General features: G+C 37.6%; 3 protein-coding genes across 4 annotated transcripts in view; 1 reads left to right on the top strand and 2 right to left on the bottom strand.

Annotated features, from left to right (window-relative positions):
• Positions 1-322: 322 nt before the first annotated feature.
• On the bottom strand, positions 323-1,639 carry LOC146000362 (putative methyltransferase-like protein 15 homolog). The gene has a single exon (XM_083137917.1). It carries the CDS (start codon positions 1,637-1,639, stop codon positions 533-535), a length of 1,107 nt encoding a protein of 368 aa, XP_082994043.1. The 3' UTR covers positions 323-532.
• A 6-nt stretch (positions 1,640-1,645) lies between these two features.
• LOC146000361 (ubiquinol-cytochrome-c reductase complex assembly factor 2) lies at positions 1,646-10,242 on the bottom strand. 2 transcript variants are annotated; one of them, XM_083137916.1, is made up of 2 exons: positions 10,018-10,242; positions 1,646-1,919 (listed from the first exon to the last, which is right to left on the bottom strand). In XM_083137916.1, exons 1-2 carry the CDS (start codon positions 10,086-10,088, stop codon positions 1,646-1,648), a joined length of 345 nt encoding a protein of 114 aa, XP_082994042.1. In that variant the 5' UTR covers positions 10,089-10,242. The 2 variants fall into 2 exon arrangements, with proteins under 2 accessions (XP_082994042.1, XP_082994041.1); XM_083137915.1 differs by having other exon boundaries at positions 1,782-1,919; positions 6,636-10,242.
• A 655-nt stretch (positions 10,243-10,897) lies between these two features.
• Positions 10,898-20,874, top strand: part of LOC146000360 (dihydrolipoyllysine-residue succinyltransferase component of 2-oxoglutarate dehydrogenase complex, mitochondrial-like) — a 52,011-nt gene continuing 42,034 nt past the window's right edge. Inside the window, exons 1-3 of the mRNA XM_083137914.1 lie at positions 10,898-11,078; positions 14,587-14,620; positions 16,078-16,132. Of these exons, the coding sequence (XP_082994040.1) occupies positions 10,989-11,078; positions 14,587-14,620; positions 16,078-16,132 (179 nt within the window). The 5' untranslated portion in view covers positions 10,898-10,988. The remainder of the gene's footprint in view (positions 11,079-14,586; positions 14,621-16,077; positions 16,133-20,874) is intronic.

The following is a 20,874-nucleotide window of genomic DNA, read 5'->3' as shown; positions in this document are numbered from 1 at the left end:
ATTTGTTAGTCCTTTAGTTTTTGTAAAAAAAATCAAAATACATGTTTTGTATAATTCACAGAATTTTGAAGAAGAAGAAATGTATGTGAAATGTAATTTGTATTTTTGTCACATACATGATCATAAAAAAGCAATTTAAACAGTCAAACATTCAATGTAATCTATTCTCTGATATTATTTACTGTTACTAACATCCTAATTTATGCAATAGAATAGGTTTCATCTCAATACTTCATTTGTGAAGCAGAATACAATTTGAGTCGGTATGTGAAAGTATGTCACATATGTGACTGTGGAATGAGTCCACAGCAAGTTATATTTTGCAAACATTTATTACATCATAAGAAAGAATTAACAGGAAAATGTAACGGTACAAACTATTCCTTCAGGATACATTCTCGTCAATACTAGAATAATGTAACAATACTGTTTGATCTATTAACAACTAATATGGACAGCAGCTTTTTTTGCGAGTAATATCGCTACACAAATGGAACAAAAGAACTACATCAAGTGTGAAAAATTTAACAACTTATGCTAATTTCAAGGCAGCTCGAAGCTTAGCAGATCTGCTTCTAGGATTCAAATTCACTTCCTCCTCTGACGGAGTTAGGACATGTTTATTAATGAGCTGCCACGTGTTGGCTGCAACACCTTCGATTGTCTCCTTATCAAGCCAAAAGGAGGGATCGCAGAACTTTTGAGGGAGTGGGTTGATAGCATTCTCTATAATATTACCACACAAATGTCTCTTCACTACACGGTCTTCTAATGAATGGAACGACAGCGTAACTAATCGCCCGCCTACCTTTATGTACCTACTTGCAAGCAACATGCCATAGTTAAGCTCATTGATTTCGTTATTTACAAAAATTCTGAGAGCCTGAAAGGTTTTTGTAGCAACGTGCGCGTGTCGCTGCAACTTGTCCTGTCTTTCCTCATCTTCACACACAGAGGCTACCAGATCTGCCAGTTCTCCTGTCGTCTTGATTCTCTTGAATAAGTATCTTGCTTCTATCACGGCTCGGGCTATCTTCTTTGCCTTCTTCTCCTCACCGTATATCTTCAAAATCTTTGCTAGGTCTTCTTCTGTAACTCGAGCCAAAATGTCAGCAGCGGTAGGTGTATTGGGTACCCTATCCTGGTCCATCCTCATGTCCAATGGTCCATCTTTGCTCACAGAGAAGCCTCTCTCACTGAAATCAAACTGCATGGACGAACAGCCTAAGTCGAAGAGAATTCCGTCCACGGATTTAGGCTGGACGTTAAATGGCTCGAGAAGATAAGGTAAGTTGCTGAACTTTCCTAGCAGTGGAATCACTTGGTTAGGATACTTGTCTGAAAGCTCTTTCGCCAAAGTGTGTGATGCAGGATCCCGATCGAGACAGAACACTGTAACTCCAGGAGCAGATTCGAGAATGCTGCTAGTGTGTCCTCCAGCACCGAAAGTCATGTCGATAAAAACTTGACCGGATTTTGGCTTCAGAAAATCAACTACTTCTTTTACCATAACAGGTTCGTGCCATTTACAGCTTGCATTACCAATCTGTGCAATGGAAGCATTAGTATTGCAGAACCTAGGTTTAATTACAAAACACAAAGTGGAACGTACTACTTTACAAAGATTAATGTGGAACATGATGCTTTACTTTAGCCTACCAGTAAGAAGGGCAATAAATCCTTGCTTGTTCTTGTTCATATACTTAAGAGATTCTGTTGAAACTATGCTATTGCACTGTTTTTCGCTGAGGCCGGTAGCTGTAGAGTTGGTTGCTCGTGGGTACAGGTTCCCATAATGGTTTTCAGACAAACGCTTCAAACTGGCATGGATCCTCTCACACTCAGCCTCGTCAACCTTTGTTGCCTCCCCTTTGGTAAAAGCTGCTGAAACTCTCTCACGGATGTGTTCACCAAGATCTCTGAAGCGAGACAAATTTTACATGTATTAAAAGTATTGACAATGATGGTCAGTCTATATATGTAGAGGCATGATTTTTCACATGTTAAAATGAGATGTTCTTGTGATCCCCAATTTGCATCTTGCTTGCTTTGTTATTTCTAAACTGCTATAAAACCTTAGTAATTTCATCAATAAAATACAATTTCAAGCACATGCTAATTCGAACTGCCGTACTGATGAGGTTCATATGCTTTTGCACCCTGACCAAAGCTATCATTGGGTCTAACGCTGTCATTTTATTTTATCAATAAAATAAAGACATCAGCAAATTATGCATGATGAAACATAAACACTGCTTGTCTCAAGTTGCTCACCAAGGGAATTATTTGATATTAGTAAAAAGAAAAAGCACTTTCCAAGAAAGAGTGCTTATTTTCCTACTGGGAACTAGCTCTTGCCAACAAGTTGGTTTAAAAAATGTTTGAAACCTACATTTCACTGCGAAAAACTCGTGCCTCTACTGCTTGGATTATAAATCACTAATGTATAATATTTTTCAAGAGTGACTCTATGTGAAAATTACATGATTTACATTTGGCTGCCCTGCTTGACATTGGTAGTCTGAATAACCTTGGCTTTCATATACACAGTGCCAGGTTTACTTGCCCTATAGAGAGCTACATTCTGCATGGCCGAATTCGTGAGGCAAACTATGGAAACAACAAGAATATTAATATGGAACAGTCTTAGGTCTTCTTGCAAGAAACTGGAGCTACTGACACATATACAAATACATCCACTGACCATTTCACATGCGTGCATTTCTCCCATGATTGCCTAATGACATAATTGTGGGTTTCCAATTACACTCGGAAGTTGACGAAAGTGATTTTTAATTTAGTTAAATACATATTAGGATCCTGTCAACACATTGTCTTTGAAAATGTGTCAATTCAATGAATTGTGCTAATATTTGAAATTTTGGAAAGAAAAAAAAATGCTGAGGAATTACCCTCAAGTATTTAGCAGAATATCTGTGTGAATTGTTTTGCTGATTGTCTAGATATTTGTAATGTACATATGAGGGAGACGAAAGTGACCAGCATTTCCTGCAGCCGAATGGTTTGGTCCACTGACCCTGACATTTGTCTGTAGTTGATACATAGTCGAGAGGTAAGTTACTGTAAAAAGTGGTGGTTTAACATAGTTGACTGTAAAAAGTGGTGGTTTAACATAGTTGACTGTAAAAAGTGGTGGTTTAACATAGTTGAGAGGTAGGTTACTGTAAAAAGTGGTGGTTTACCATAGTTGAGAGGTAGGTTACTGTAAAAAGTGGTGGTTTAACATAGTTGAGAGGTAGGTTACTGTAAAAAGTGGTGGTTTAACATAGTTGACTGTAAAAAGTGGTGGTTTAACATAGTTGAGAAGTAGGTTACTGTAAAAAGTGGTGGTTTAATCCTAAAAAGCAAGAGAGCCATCTGGCAGACATGTGGTGCAGATTTCTTGTCTCACCTCCCTCCACTTAACTCTTCTGCTCCATGCCCCGTCTACCTTTATTTGGGCCCAAGAGACTGACGGGGAAGTATCGGCGTCCTTTTCCAAGCATTCCTTCAGTGTGCTTTTAATGTGTTTTCTCTGGTGGATGAAACATTAGTCTCTACATACAACAAACCTTCCACGACGTCGCCGCCAGTTTTTGCTAACATCCTGAATGTGGAAATTTCAACTAATGCAGTTGCTCAACAACATCAAGGAAGGAAGATATGTGCATTCTACACCTCAAACAAGAAGAAGTCCAGATTCTTCTGCTGCCGTTGCTCCAAAACTATGTATGGTGAACACCAGTGAAAGTATTGTTTCGAGTGCACACAAGACTTTAAAAATTTAATTTTGCATTCCTGTATGCTATTCATGTCTTTCTAAGTAAATACTAACTTTTTTAGAAAATCAAATGCGTTTTGCAAAATTTATACTGTCTTCTAATTCTGATGAAATTAGTAGTCCAGCAGACGAATGGTTAGCTTTAACGTTTGGCACATGACACATTAGCTTTCTAAGGCTAACATTGATCTGCACTGCAATGAGCACTCCAGTAAATAAGTGTAGTATGATTAGATTTCTGAGACAGTCTTCAACATCCATCCTACAGCCTGGATCTTTCACTTTGTGATTTTTAAGTTTTCAGTGACTTAAAGAATCACCTGAAGAGTCACACGTGAAATAGTAATTTGTGGTGACTTATTTTTAAAATACTTTGACAAAAATAACCTTGACTCACCCTCACATGCAGTAAGCCTAATGTATATAACATTTATTATTGCTGAGAAACTTTAAATATTGCATTTAGAAAAACTTATTACAATTAACTAAAACATATATTGTTAAGAAAGTAGATATGGGGCTGACTGATTGATACTCTTATCACACTATTGGCTGGTATTGATATATTGGTAAAATTCTTGATAATATGACTGTTGCAGTATATATTTTTAAATACTCTATTGCTACCTTTATATTCTGAGTGGTCATCATGGGAGTAACGTTAGATATTTTTCTCTATGTCGATAGTTCAAAGCATCGATGTGGATTTGATTAAAATGCAGCAGATTGTGTGAGTGTGTGTGTAGGTCATGCAGGCTGTTCCTGCAACTAACACACTGAAGTTGAATGGTGTTCCATCGCTATTTCTGAATGAAAAACTCCCATTTTGATGGATTGAACATGCAGGCATTTCCAGAAATTGCTACCCTCATTCCTTGACTTCAACATATGCAATTGCTTTACGTGGGATCACATGAAATATACGATGCATGGTGAATTTGTGTACAGGATGAACGTCTCCGTTATGTAAATTGTCAAAGCTTGTTTTGTGTCCATTTTGTACACAGATAGGCTAATTGGAACTAGACCTACACTTTAAGGTGGGATTGAACCTCCATGTGCCTCCACCAGGTATAGAACCTGGGAGCCCTTGTTACAAGGTGACAGCATTATTACTATGCTAATACTGTCTGATGCAAAAGAAGATCATTGCTGTTTAAATTGTACTTGAGTGCACTAACATTTTGGCTATTTTATCAGAAGATATGATTAAATTTCAGGCTTTAAAAACAAGCACCAATATGAAAAACAGTCAGAAAAGATAGCAAAGAAAGACATTATTATTTTGATTGTGATTCAGTCACCAGGGTCTCATTAACATTTAATTGTTATGATGGTGTTTAAATAACTCACCAGCTATAACAAAAGGATATCAAGTGTAAGAGAATGAAGTTCCAAAATATAATATTGAAACATCAGAATAATAGTTTTTCTTGTATGTACGCATTGCTTGCATTGTAGAATTATTTTCTTGTAGTTTACGCTTATTATTAAATGTCTGAAGAAGGGAGCGTGTGTTCTCCTTATGTTTGTAAACTAAAAGAAAATAACATCAGAATATTCCACGAAAATTAAAATACACGTCACATAAAACACACATGATTCAAAAGCTGAGCAATGCTAATCACTTCAAGTACTGAAAACTGCAAGCTATATTCACACAGCATACTTTGCATTAATCCATGGGAACAATGGAAGAAAGAAAAAAAAATGTCAATTTTGTCTAGGAATATCTGGAAATGGAGAAATAAAGAAAAGGAGAGAACATTTTTTTTAGTGGCGTAAATCAGTGTCTTGTGATGGGAACCATGCATTACTGTTGTTCAACTACTTAGATGATCTGGAATACAGTATTTTTCATGGCCCTTGTGCATACATTACACTGAATATCTCCGTTCTCCCCATATTCATTTTGCATTTAAGACTACTTTTGAAAATTGTAAATAGTTCAAATCATCTGTAAACTTCCCCCATAACTTACACATTCAACACAGCACACAGGCAAGAGCTTCAAATATGATGTATAAGTATGCCAAATTTCTAAGTAAAAAGGCCATAAAAGTTCACATTTATGTATTATGAAATGCATGTCTATATTCACATAACAACAACAAATAAAAAATATTTAATTTTTGAAATCAATATGGTGTGAACACTATCCAAGGCTAATAACTTTCATCTGTACATTCATACAATATAAAAGAAGATGAATACGAAATATCAATTGCAAAGGATACACATAAATAAGGAACATTTTTTAGAAGGCTAGAACCCTTGGTTTGAATTCTGAGTAAGGAATGATTTTGCCAGGTCATGGTACATTGTCAGCTATAATAGCAGAAAAACATGAAATAACAACAGTAAAGTTAACGATTTTTTTAGTCTTTCTGTTAAATCCACTTTATACACAGATAAGCTAATCAGGACTGGGCCTAAAGTGAGATCCAAAACACTATGTACCTCCGCCAGGTATCAAACCCGGGACCCCTGATTACAAGGTGACAATGTCATTGAGGAGGTACCAAAAGTTAATCATGATGATGAGAATGGATGAACAATTGAAGAAATACATGCAGCAACAGAAATGACATTCATGCCTTACTCAGGATTAGAACCTGGGACAAAGCATTATTCAATGTCATTAATAATGTAAAAATTAACATAAATATGCGTACGTGCTAGCCTTAGGCCTATCTTTGGTAGATATTTCATCAGACTGCAAAGATACTATATAAAGGAAGCTTCAACAATAAACAGCCAGTTCCTAGACTACATCTAAATTAAGCTCAAATACAATTTTGTCCCTACTTATAAAAAGCAGTAAGCTATGAGAAGACAATAATAATATATTCACCTTTGTTTTTTAATACTTGATGATCATTGTGGAAAACATTTGTGATGTGGGGAACGAAAGTAAATAGTGGTATTTGTTTTAGTTTTTTGCTGTTCGGAGCCACAAGCGATAAGCTGATCACATAAAATAAACCTGCACAAGCAGCACTTTCATTTGGAACAAATTGAGACACACACAGCCTCAGTCTGGTCCCTGAGCACTAAACAAATATCGTGATAAGGCCACCATTGTTAATGCACAGTGAACATACAAGGTTTCTGAACAAGAAGACAATGTACCCTGACACATCTGCGAGAAGACACAACATTCACATCTCACAACAAACAAAAACAATCTCCAGTAGTCCCAAATTGAAACCCTCGAATCTTAGGTTTCTCTGCTCACAAGCAGGCCGTTCTGGGTGTTGTTTTCCGGCACAAATCTATGCAAGGCAGCCGTGAGGACAAGCAACGAACCCTGAAGCCCCGCTGGAAGATGGCGCTCCAACCACGTTTCCCGATACTGCTCGATATGCGATAACAACTTATTTGCTATATCCGTTCTGAAGGTTGGGGGGAGATTACATATCCCTAAGTTTATCACTGCCAAGCCCATGTTGCTACTTGGATTCTGTCCGACGGTTATAAGCGAGCGTCCTATTCTGCAGGCTGTCAACATCAAGTCCGCAGTCAACTGGACTTCATGAATGACCATTGTAGAAAAAGCACATTCCAATTTAGCACGATACAAGTTGTTCTGGCACTTTTTAATGTGCTTTGTGACTCTATTGAAGGTATCCACAGACAAACATTCCAAATTCACATTGTCTGGATCACTTATAAGTTTATACAAAGTTGATCCATCTTGAGGAGGCAATTCCGAAACGTCACTTCTATCTTGTTCTCGACCTGACCTTAAAACAAATGTCTCTGCATATCCCAATTCCACAATAACCTGCCCAATAATGTTCTCAGAGTCTAGAAAAACATGCATATTTAACAGTTCAGCCAGCGAAGTGTGCAAGTAATCCCAGTGCGTCGAAGGGTTCCACGAAAGGCCGACCCCAACAATAAATCCTGGCCAACTAAACGGCTGAGGTGTCATGTGATAAGAACCGGACCAATGAGCCACAACAATACCTAAGCTTCCTTGTTCTCCGACAGTTTGAACTGCTCGGTATATATTACATATAGATGCTTCGGGGCAACCTGCAAGGCTGTTCCAGCTAGCTGTTCCTGGAGAAAGGCACATAGTGTAACCCTGCTGATAGAAATCCTTGGTCCAGTCCAAAAAGTCGTAATCTGCCTGAAACCCATACTCCACAAGCACAACATTTGATGGCACTGCAGGCAACTGTTGGTTTTCTTGACGTAAACTATTGCAGCACATCATCACAGTGACATTAAGAGGTATTGACAGAATCTGCCACAGTTCTTGAAGCCTTCTCTGATTTTCCGTATCTCCACATTCATTATTCAACAACAGGAAACTTAACCGTGGACCAAGATGAATGTACTTCATGTTTGGAAAGGCAGCAAAGATTTCCTGAAAAATGTGCCACATTTTTGTAACATCTTCAAAGGACACGTTATCTTCAATATCAATTACAGGGACAAGGCTCAAAAAACGATCTTGACAGTAACGATCAATTGCAACTGTTTCACTTCTTGAGTAACATAGTTGCCAATCTGTGGTTGAAGCCAGTCTAGTATACATGTGCAAATGGCTAACTTTTAGGGATGACCATATGTCAATCATATGCAGTAAATATTCCATTGCTGGCACTCGCCCCCGTGGGGAAATATCCAGGAGAATCCCTCGGTGTTGCATAGCTGGTTTATCTTGAATTAAAAGTGGAACAAGGCAGTCTCCAGAATGAGCACTTAAACAAAGAAGTTGAGTAAATGTGCACAGAGCATAATGCAAAGCTTGCAAACTTGCTGCAGATATCCGCACCTTTGTCGAACTTACATGAATCTGATATGAGTCTTTGCTGTTAAAAATATTCTCATTAACCATACACTCCACTTGACTGTCTGTTGAGCATCCACCACTTGGTTGAACATCACCTACTTTCACATCAAAACCAAGTGAAAGTAATCTTGGACGACATATGTTCCATACATCAAGTATCCTATGAATGGAAACACTCCCTTGCATTACAGAAATGTGCAATTCTTTGTGTGGAATGAAACAAGGTCCATCTAATTCCACTATTTTACATGGTTGAGGCCACAACAAATGTAGGCTGCTATGAGTTACTAAGGGCCGTACTGGAGTCCTGATATGTGTTCGTACCAAATTCTCTATTACCTGATCCAACCGTGGACTCAAATCCAAAGATACCTGCGAAGAGAATATTGGTGTAGAACGAGGTATCTTTTTGCCCATAAAAGATTCATCTGCAATGCTAGCAAAAGATTCAACTGATGTACTGTGTATTTTATTTATATGCTTCAATGAATTATCTGCATTGTTGGACGAAAACGAAGTAAACTTTTCCACAAGAGCCTGTAATTCTGGCTTTTTCTCAGCTAAATCTAGAGGAGTTTTACCACCAAATTTACCATTCAATGCTTGAATAAGTGGATTAGCACTATTGTGAAGCAGTTCCTCAACTATTCCTAAGTCACCCCTAAAAACAGCATCGTGCAGTGGTGTTGCTCCACATGAGTTCATTGCACTTACATCAGCCCCTCTATCAATAAGGCATGAAACCATATCTCTGTCCGCATAACATGCAGCCCAGTGCAATGGAGTGTTCTTACTCTCTTCACTATCATATGAATTTATGTTGATACCTGCTGCAATAAGTTGACAAACACGCCCAACTTCGGAATTTGCAGTTGCTCTAAGTAATTCTTCTACATATATTTTCCTCATATGATCAGAGTTTATAACATCTATGGCATTCTCTCCACGGTCATTCTGTACACCAGGATCAGCACCGGAACTTAGTAATGTTCGAACAACATCTCCTTGATTTAATTTTGTTGCCAAATAAAGAAAAGTACCATTACTCATTAGAGGGCTATTTAGAACTTTGTCTCTAATGTCACGGGCTTCTTCTTCTGCTTCATATTTTCCACACGCCTCTAGCAAAGATCTAACTACGTCTGAACGGCCTTGCTCAATGGCAGTTTTTATATTTTCGCAGATTTCCTCAAACATTACTTCGGTGGATTCCTCTCTTATCCATGTAACGTTATCAACCACTACGAAACCAAAACAGAGAAACGAACCACTTCAACACTGTAACTGGCCACCAAGATCTCAAGACGAATAAAAATAATAAATTAATATGCATTAAGCTTTGTTCCAAAAATTTACTAACATATTAGTTAGTACTGCACAGCTTATGTTCCCTACAATCTAAAATGTTATCAGCAAGTGTCCAGCTAACCTTCCTTTCTTGGTCGTGTCAATTGGCCAGTTCTCCAGGAGACGCAAAAATTTCTTATAACTTCCTGGCATTATCACTAATAATTACAATTCCATCCTGCATCTACAATAAACACGAACGCTATTTTAGCCACAAATTAGTTAAGAATTTTAACACGTTCCTGGTAAAACTAATCTTTAACAACACGCTTATTGTGTTTCAATTGTTCTGGACGTGTCGGTTGAGAACAGAACGAGCAGTCCAACCAGATGGTTGGTTGCATGCATTAACCCCCCCCCCTAAACGAACTTTATCCTCGTTTGTGTGGGAAATAATTTTTTTGGGGGGGGAGCGAATTGGTACGGGACATTTTAAAATCCCGACGTTAAGGACGGGATAATCATTCATTTATTGTCTAGAAATTTTGGGGACAGCAAATATTCGACATTTCCCAACACTTTAAAAATCTAGTATTGAAAATGACAGTTTTTGTTCTAGAAGTGTAAAAAACAATTTCTTCAGGTAAACCAGTGTGTAAATTTCGACATTCTCATTATGTCTGGAAATTTTTAACATTACCCGTCCCGACCAAAAATAATTTCCGTCCTTTTCAATTGGTGTTAGCGTTAGGTGGTAGATCAATATTTGCTGAACCTCTCCCAATAATAAAGAGAAATACTATTTAATTTAATTTAATTTATGTATTTCGGGGGAGGGCTGTCCTGTGAATTTGTCTCGATTTATCGATATATAGTTATTTTTCTTTATTTCAACACGCAAGAATAGATGTCACAATTTCTATAAAATCATTGGTCCATTTTAAGTATTGAGTTACTTGGAGTATGTTTTCGTGCTTCTTTCCTAACGATACAACAACATCGGGACTTGCATGTATCGATTGGATCTTTGCGAGAGATGGGTCTTTTCCCTTCTACGATAGGGTCTGCATTGGGGAGGGTTAAAAGTCGGCAGCAAGTGTAAAGTGGTAATTGATGGCTGTCATGCTGTTTTCAAGTACGCGCGGATTGCCGCGAAGCTTGTTAAGGTTACCTCATAAAGCAACAGAAGTATTTTATTTGCAGGTAAGGCTTATCTCCAAATATAAATTAGCTTTGAAGATGCAATTGATCCATTGCGTAACTACTGTTCCTTGAAGTCGTATCGGAAGAGATTTTGCGATTGTTCATTAATATTTGCATTTAATATTAACATTTTGTAACATAGATCACTGTATTATTATTTCGTTCTAGAAATACAAGGAGAGATTGGTACCAGTTCGTTCCAATAGCTCTCATCACCACTTTACGGGATCCACTATATTTAGCGCAGGTTTGGTTGTGTGCCAACCGATATGATTTTCTTGTTGATTCTTGTGTGGTGTTGTATTGTCTTCTAAATAAAGTTAATCATGTGAAATTGTCAAACTTGAATTTTTGTCTCCTATTCTGGGCAATTTTCAGAATCATACGGAATGTCGCAAAGTGCAGAAAGTTTGCCGTCAGTAGTGTTTGTGCCGGGTTCTTGTTTCAGTGCATTGTGCACAATAACAAGGAAAAACAAATTGACCACTGTGTGCAAATCCCTTTTTTGGTAATCATTATTATTTCCACCTAAAGCCAGATTGGGAAATCAATAGAATGTTCATTGGTGCAGTCGATTTAGGAACATAATCTTCCCTAAAACAATTTAGACCTGCCTCTAGACTAGTATGGTAATGTAGGTTTTGACTGAAATAAAATGCAACAATATTTTTTAAAATTATTTAATTTTTTGTGTGTGTTCCCGTTGATATGGTAGTTGGTTTGGGTAAATTTCCCGTATCCGGAGAACGTCTGAAACTCGCTATTTATGTCACTTTCCATATTTCTACTAGCATGTTCTACATTGAGAAACATTGCTGAAGGTGGCGTTTTGTTTTTTCACGGAAATAATCTATATTTTCGACATATGAAGTAAGTTTTATTAGCTTCTTGGTACTAGTTTACTATCCTTCGGACACATTTATTTATTTTTACAGTAGAAACTACTTACCGTAATAAGTTCCTGTAGCATTGTCGAACATCGGGAAGATGTTTTGTGTGATTTCATGTTGTTCGTTGAAAATTAATTCTCCGACGGAGATAGCGTTTGGCGCGTACATCTTCCGACACCATCATGTTCGTACACCATCACCTTCATACACTGTCGTGACTATCATGACGGGTCGTGATTGTGTTTTGTTGGTATGTTTCGAACTGTCTGCGTTTGCGACGAGCGTTAGAACGGTGAAACGGGAGGTAGAAGAATAGTTAAGGTGTAATTTAACAATACAGGGAATTTATCCAATTTGTTTGAAATTTGGGATAGTTAATAATTTGGGCCTCGTAATCACGAATCTGCACTTAAAATTTGGCGCTCACGTATAAATTTGGCGTTTATTTGGGGGCAGGTGAATCCGGCCAATTTCTAACATGCCCTTAACAGGGACTCTATAGATATAGGCGGGGAGCAGAGCGGAGGCAGGGTTCACGAAAGCGGTTTGGGGCGATAGGTCGATTACCCCAGGGGCGGACCCTGGAACCGGCAGGAAATTTGGAAATTGAGGGTGTGGAAATAAGAACTTAATTGAGATTATTTTGCTATTTCCACGTGTGAGTGCCAAATTTTAACTGCAGATACGTGATTACGGGGCCAAAATTAGTGAGTATACCGAATTTCAAACAAAATGAAGAAATTCCCGGTATTGTAAAATCGCTCCTTAAAATTTGTTGTTGGGCATTTCTTGGGTTCCGAAGGTTGAAACACTGCATAACAATTGAAAATCAGGAAAAGAGAAGGCCGATGCATCATCTCGACGCGTCATTATTTACGACGGTATCCGCGCCATATTGTGTGTGAGGCAAGTGGAAAGGTAGGAGAAAGAAGTACTCGTAATGTGAAAAATTGCTATTAGTTTGATCAAAGCAACATCAATAAACCTTCAGGAATGTTCCGCGAAGCACATACGTAAGTAAGAAAGTAAAAAATTGACGAAACGAAAAAAATAGGTGTGTCCGAAGGATAGTAAATTTTTACCGTACAGTAAAATGTAATGCAATACTGTACATACACGATACCCATATTATGATGTGCCGGATGGGTGCTCTTTTTTTTGGCCTTTTGCCTGTCCAGATTAATCGAAGTCCAGCTTATCTGGGTCTGGTTTAATGAGGTTTTACTGTACCTGGCCAAGACTCCACCCTGTCTAGCAATTTCAGCAGGGAGACTTGCATTGATGGTGTCAATTACGAGTGCAAAAGAGAATGCAAATTGAATATACAGGGTTATTCAAAGTTAGTTACCTAAACATAGAGCTGATTAACTCCAAAAGTATTATTCAGTATTCATTCAAATGTGGTTCTAAATACACACCTTACCATGAAGTTTCATTTCTAGGCTGCCGGAGGTAAGCCACTCTGTTACAGGTAACTATGTGACCAATATACCAGTTAACGTGGAGTCTTACAGCAGTGCAGAGCGTGCACAGTGTTGTCTGTGGTTCCACAAAACATCGTCCGTAGTTAGTATTGAACGACTTTTCAGAAAAAATTTCACCTGAAGCAAATACTATCAAATTCTTGTAGATCGTTTTATCAATGCAGGCTGTGTTGTACACAGAAAGTAAGGCCAAGGGCACCCTAGGTAGCAGATCATGTTGTGGAACCCATGAGGGAGACTTACATGTGAAGTCCAAGAAGGTCTACATCGAGAGAAGCAATATTGAATATTTATAAGAAACTTGGGTAAGAATTTACAGTACCGGACTCCTCCCCGATTTTTGTAATATTTCGCATACTCACTAATTGAGTCCTAATCACGAATTTGAAGTTAAAAATTGGGGTCACGTGTAGAAATTGCAAAATAAGCAAAATTGAGTGAGGAAATTTTGCCGTTACAGTGCTACAAAACTAACATTTTTTATCGGTCCATGATCGCAATTGGCCCACAAACTATTCATGGATAGCCCCATTAACCATTCTCGGTTAGGTTAGGTTAGGCAAACAGTTAAAATTTGGGGTCGTAGAACCATGCACGGTTAGCCCCACAAACCATTCACGATAAGGTTAGGTTAGGGAAGCATAGTTAAAATTAGGGGTCATAGTAATATCACAAATATATAAATTTCGTTCTAAAATGTAAAATATTGCAATAACCATTGTTTTCGTGGAGAAATCCAGGCTTTCTGTTCCAATCGCGGACCACTCAATGTAGCTTATTTTGTAATTTCTACATGTGACCCCCAAATTTTAACTTCAAATTCGTGAAGTTAGTGAAGGAGGCCTCAATTAGTGAGTATGCGAATATTAAAAAACTCGGGAAGGGGTCCGGTATTGTAAATTCGCTCCGAAACGTGAGGTAATGTAGATTTTAATGGAGTAAATATATTATACAAATGGAGTTATTTAATTTGAGGTTTACGTAACAAATTATGAACAACCCTGTATTGTGGAAAATAGATATTTGATTCACAAAAATTTTGGGTAATGAAAAATTTCAAAATAGTAAGTTATAACTCTTGTTCCCATTTTTTTAAGGTTTTTGAATTTAACAACTTCTTTCCATTTTTTGTAGGTTCCTAACAGAACACAGATTCACAATCATCAAGGTGAGTATCTTAAATATTTATTAATAGACCAGGAATTTCTATCCTGAGAGTATAGGTTCTAATTTTCAGTAAGATTTTTAAACAATATCCCTGCATAAGGCAGCTCTGAGGTTAACCCAGCCTCTAATAAATGGGGGAGAGGTAAAGGTGGTTGCAGAATAGTACTTACCACAACACCTCCACAGTGACAGGTTGACACTCTCCTATGTGCCTTCATGGCAAGGTGCAGTTAGTGGGGATAGCCTTGCCGTTTCTACCTTGCATATGCAAATTTGCCGAACTTGTGCAACAAGAAAAATTATCATTTACTAAATCGGTACTACTAACATACCAGAAATTCATTGTTAACTAACAGTGAGCATTCTATGACATTTGAAGGTCCAAGGCTAATGGCAAGAATGTTTCTTTTTGAGTGTGTGTTCGTCAATTTGTGTAATCATCATTCATCATTGTTGTGATTGGCCTAAAGAAGAAGAAAAGAGTGTAAAATAAGAAAAATACAAATAATATTCCAAGAATGAAACCTATTGGAAATTTCAAGTTTCAGATACCTAGTTGATTTGACATGGAATAATTCTGCTGTATTTTACTCATAATAAGAACTCCAAAGTTAAGAAAAACAGATCAGATATCAAGTAGATCAGTTATTTGAGCCAATACCACCTTGAACCAGTACCGATGCCGATACTATTACCGATTCCCACCGTTACCAATACTTGGAAATTGCAATAATACAAAGTTGTTCTAAATATTGATCAATATTGGTGTGTAAATACTCTTCTCCAATTATATGCATCCATTTACCACAAAATTTGCTCTATAATATTCAAGAATTACATCACAATATTAAAATAGATGTTACGTTTTTTTAAAAAATGCATTTTTTCGTGTAAAATTTTTGCAAAGTAAAAAAAGTTTGAATTTTTCATAATTGCCAGGATAATTGTACTCCTTGAAGTGTCGCGCGGCATTTTTGTGGACCCCGTGAAGACCAATATTCCAGAAAAGTATCAGCTGGTATCAGGAGATGAATTCCAACCGATACTTTCCGATACCGATACATCGGTATTGGCTCAACCCTAGTTATTTGTCATTTATCCATGCACTTTTGTAGCCCTGGGAAGTGAAGGCAGTATGAACGAACATAATTTGAATAGGGCATTGAACAAATTAGCATTCACTGCAACAGTAACACTATGACGTTATTTCCCTTGTAGTCGCACATAAACACAATTTTTGATGTAACGTTGTGGGAGAACACATGCTCCCTTCAGCAGACATTTACTCTTGTTTGATTAATGTTCCAGTCATAATGATGCAAGCAATAAGTACATACAAGAAAACTATTTAGTTAATTTGATGTACTAGTTATTAATTTAAATAATTTACTTGTTTAGCATTTTTCATATCTATGCAATTTTTAGTTGTGGGAAAATTGAATTTATTTCTTGTTTCAGGCAGAAAACTTTGCACCTGGATTCAAAGATGTAGTAATGTTCCACTTACGAGACAGTGAGTTACTTATTCATATTTTTTTAAACCTTCATATGTTTTTGTTTGTCAGTGGTTACGTTTTAGCGGGTGGAAGTATTGTGGCAAGTAAAGGGTGTGGCATAAAAATGGGCTTTTTTATAACTCAACTAAACTAATAGTACGTTTTATATTTTACAAAATACAAACACGTCAACTACATTCTTAAACATTGCAATTTGTGAAATATGCACAGTCACGTTCATCTTTTGAAAATTTCATAGTATAGGTGACCATCATTTCGTAGTTGACATTCATTCAATCTGCTATAGAAATCGTCCATGGCACGTTCCAACATCTGAAACCTATCGGTTTCTGCTTCAATGCACTTTCCGTTGCTTCGAAGTTATTCACCCACATCCTGATTGCATTCGCCGATGGAATAGGATCATGTCTCCCAAGATGAAAATAACTTTGATATTCTCATCTCGCAGAGGCAACAGTGTCACCATTTTTATGAAATGCCCTCCCACGTACAGCACAATGAGCTCCACTCCAGTGATCCATGTCTGAAAATGGCATACATTGCTGATGCGAATGGCAATTTATAAGTGTTTCCAACACCATTACAGAGACTCTCCCAACTAAAACAAGAAGACCCATTTTTATGCCACATCCTGTAGTAGCCAATGTCTTGTGTTTTAAGTAGTTTCTGGATATCTCTCTCTCTCTTTCTCGCTCTCTCTTTTTGTGTGTCTGTTTGTCTTTGTATAAACTTCTTTTATGACTATGATAAATTCAGAGGATAAAAAGGTGTCAGTGGTCAGAAGTAGCGAGCTACTTGTAGCGTCGCTACTGTAGCTAGCTACAAAATTTGTAGCTGTAGCTGTAGCAACGCTACATTTCGAAAATTGTAGTTGTAGAGGTAGCGAAGCTACAAAATTCCTGTAGTTGTAGCGAAAATTTCGCTACAGCTACATTTCTTCTCAGCATATTGAGGTGAATTTTGAATGTGGCAACAGCGTCAGAAAAAATAGACAATAACCTTTAATTTTGCAGAAGGTTCATAAAGACAGTCTATTACATGGAAGTACAGATTATCTAGATTGTAGATTATAGATATCTGCGTAAGTTATTTAATTAGTATCTGAATAATTCAAATATCCAGATAACTATCTGACATATATGAATATATTCCTGCTAACAGCTACGTATTTGTAGCTGCATCACTATTTTGAGGAGAAACATGCCTCATTTGCTGCACCACTGGAAAAAGTGCCTCGTTTGTGTCACCCCCAGAACAAATCCTGTGGATATTACTGGAACACAAAAAGTATGACCCCCCTCAGACTGGTTTTGGCTACACTTAAAACTAGGTCAAGATGCTTATATAAGCTTATTGCCTACAGTGTGCCAGAATTCAATCTTAAAACTCAAACTACATGATGATATTATGTATCCCAAATCAATAGCTCTTAGAGCATTCTACGGCATGTACTTGATCCCTAATATTACACACCATAACAACACAATCACAGTTGGGGATCAAAAAATTGTCATCACTCCAGGGCAGTATAATATATCTACTTTAAATGCTCAGTTACCTACTGGTGTGTCTTAACTCAAAATTCTGTCACTCACAGAGTAGAGATTGTGTCTGCTACAGAGACAGTAGATCTGGGTACTATAGCAGAGCTATTAGGCTTCCAGAACAACACAAAACTTGAACCAGCCATCAAACACACTGCTGTTAATATACCTAAATTCTTGGCCATCGAAACACTGAATATTCATTGTAATGTGGCCGAGGGCATGATCACCAAATCAGATGGCATAGGCACTCACAAACAAACTGGCATCATCGCAACATTCAAACATAACTCTGAATTCATGGAGCCAATCATCTACACTCCATCACCAACATTATATTTTCCTGTGTGCCATAATAGAATCGACTACATTGAGTTGGTGGTCACTAACTAAAAATAATAATTAGTTGATTTTGCGGGAGCCACAACAACCGCCATCATAGATATTAATATATAAATAAAATACGTACTAAAAATGGAGCATATTGAAAGCTACGAGCTACAGTCGTTCCCTCCGAACCGTAGGACCTTTGCCAATTTAAATCAGCCCAACACTGAGATTGAGGTTGACCTTGACGTAGGGGATGGCTTTATACACCCCCACAGAGCAGACCTATATATCAAGTTTGATGTTGTCAAGCTCGATGGCACAGATTATTCTGTTAACTCAAATATAAGACTAGTAGACAATTTTGTACTGCATCTGTTTTCTCAAATCGAGATCCGAAAGCATGGTGTTGTCAGAAACAGAGTAGACTATCCTGGTATTACCTCTACAGCTTTGGCCACACTGAATTTATCCAAGACCGAGGCCTCGTACTACAAAATCGGTGGATTTGAGGCTGGCGATAAAATAATAACTAAGAGCCACACTGTACTGTTTCCGATGCGCCTGTTACCTGGATTCTTCTCAGATTACAAAGACATTATGTGGAAGGGTGGTTTAAGAATCACATTTCGAAGAGCCGCCAATAATAATAATGCTTTGATGAGGTACAGTTCATTAAACTCTACTGGGGCAGCTCTGCCTAATACCTTACCTGACGAAGGCAGATGTGTTATTCAAACTATGGAGCTAAGAATCCCGGTTGTTGAATACGAAGCCAGTTATGCTCTTAATACAAAGCAGATATACTAAAAAATCCACAGGTGCCTTTACAATTTTATACATATCAATGTGTCCAGAAGCCTGCCACTGGTAGCTATTACAAATTCGATGCTACGAATTCATTTTCTAGTACAATATGACATGCCAGATTTTGTGGTGGTGCTGTTTCAGACTGGTCGAGACAACAACCAGCAACAAAATTCAAGTAAGTTCGATAACTGCAATATCAAGAACATAATCTTAAAAATGGCAGAAACGAGGTGTTTCCTAGATAAAATTATAATTTAGACATGTCCAAGGATGATTTTCTTAAATTAAACGATACCTACACAGCATACAAAAGAGTCACTACTGGCAATACCGACATGTATTACTCACCCGATGAATTCAAAGCACAGAGCCCGATGTGGGTCATCAACACCTCAAAACACAAGCAGGTTGTAGTTAATGACAGGACAAATATTAAAATAATCTGTGAATTCCATGATACACCACCTGCCGACACCATATGCAGTGTTATTCTTATAGGTCAGAAATCATATGTTTATGATATAAGAAATGAAAGAGTCACAGAGCAATTCTAGAAAGCCTCTGCATAATGCATTGTCTTAGTACTAGATATACAAGTTGAGCCTGGTGCCCAATTAAAATATGCAGGTTAACATATTAATACTCTGAACTGACTGTCAAGTATTTAAGCACACTTTACAGAGTATTACACTAAAAGCAATAAGCTCATATGAGCATCTTGGCCTAGTTTTAAGTGTGGCCAAAACAATGTCGAGAGGGGCATATTTTTTACGATGCTATGGACAACAATCTGACAGATGCAGCTTTTTGTACGTGTAGCCAAATCAATCTGAGGGGGTCATACTTTTTACGGGAAAACCCCCGAGGGCTTTTTACTAAAGTCTTGGATTAGACAGAGTAGCACACTGTAGGCAATAAGCTTATATAAGCATCTTGACCTAGTTTTAAGTGGAGGGGGGTCATACTTTTTGTGTTCCAGTAATAGGACCAATCATACTCCTTGTTAGTGCAGTGGAAAAATCCATCACTCGATTTTGCACTGCAAGTTGTGTCTTACACAGCAATTAATAACATTTTGGTGTCTCTTACACCATGAATATGGTGCCAGCAATAAATGGCTCAGTATGGTAACAGCATTGATCATTGTCAGTATATAGGATCTCACTAGCAGGAAATTATTGTTACAAGAATGATAGAGTTTCTGGAATTACAATTCTGGAATTTTAAAATTACAATACGTTTAGAATGTCAGGTTTACATGACAGTTTCCTCAATACTTTTATCATATTGCAAAAAGTATGTACGAGTTATGGACTTTCCTAGAGAAACTACAATTTTCTTTAGTTAATACGTATACATAGTTTTCAAATTTCTCCTACTTTTGCGTCACTTTTCTGTAACTTTTGCTAATCATGACATCATCATCATCCCTTGTAGTTTCCTGCCTCTGGCTGGGTCAGCATACAAGTCAAGCCTCTCCATTTTTCCTGGTCTTCCACCACTCCTCACTTTCCACCGACATCTTGGTCTCCCTTGACCTTATTCTCACTCTTTGTGCATTCTAAGCTCTTACTGGTAGTCTTTCTGCATCCATCCTCTTCATGTGTCCGAACCATCTCATCTGTTCCTTATCTATTGTGTCCCGAAGCTTCACCACCCCAACTGTCTGTCGGATCTCCTCATTCCTTATTCTATCCCTTCTAGTCTTTCCCAATATACTCCTTAAAAAAATTATCTCCACTGCCTGCATCTTTCTTTTGTCTCTCTCTGTCATTGTCCAAGTCTGCTCCTTACGTAATTATTGGCACATAGTATGTGTTTCATAGGTACATCCCTGTTCCATATTAATCTTTGAACGCTTTGATATAGTCCACCACCCATTTGTCCTATTCTGTTTACTTCCTCATCTATTCTTCCACTTCTCTCAATCATGACAATGAGGATGAATGGTTTATTTAAATATTCTATTATCGCTTTCTGCCACTTTCGGCTAATTGTGAGAACGAGGAAGAATGATGAATGATGAGCAGTGCGGGGAATGGAGGAACAGGAGGATC

Source organism: Lepisma saccharinum, chromosome 16 (assembly GCF_977018435.1).
Source record: "Lepisma saccharinum chromosome 16, izLepSacc3.1, whole genome shotgun sequence".
Classification (NCBI taxonomy): Eukaryota; Metazoa; Arthropoda; class Insecta; order Zygentoma; family Lepismatidae; genus Lepisma; species Lepisma saccharinum.
This window is presented reverse-complemented; position numbering and strand designations above follow the sequence as displayed.

What these genes read in the sequence shown, in the direction of transcription:
- LOC146000362 (XM_083137917.1), bottom strand. Translation starts at nt 1,639, where the DNA reads ATGTTCCACATTAATCTTTGTAAAGTAGTACGTTCCACTTTGTGTTTT.
- LOC146000361 (XM_083137915.1), bottom strand. Translation starts at nt 9,785, where the DNA reads ATGTTTGAGGAAATCTGCGAAAATATAAAAACTGCCATTGAGCAAGGC.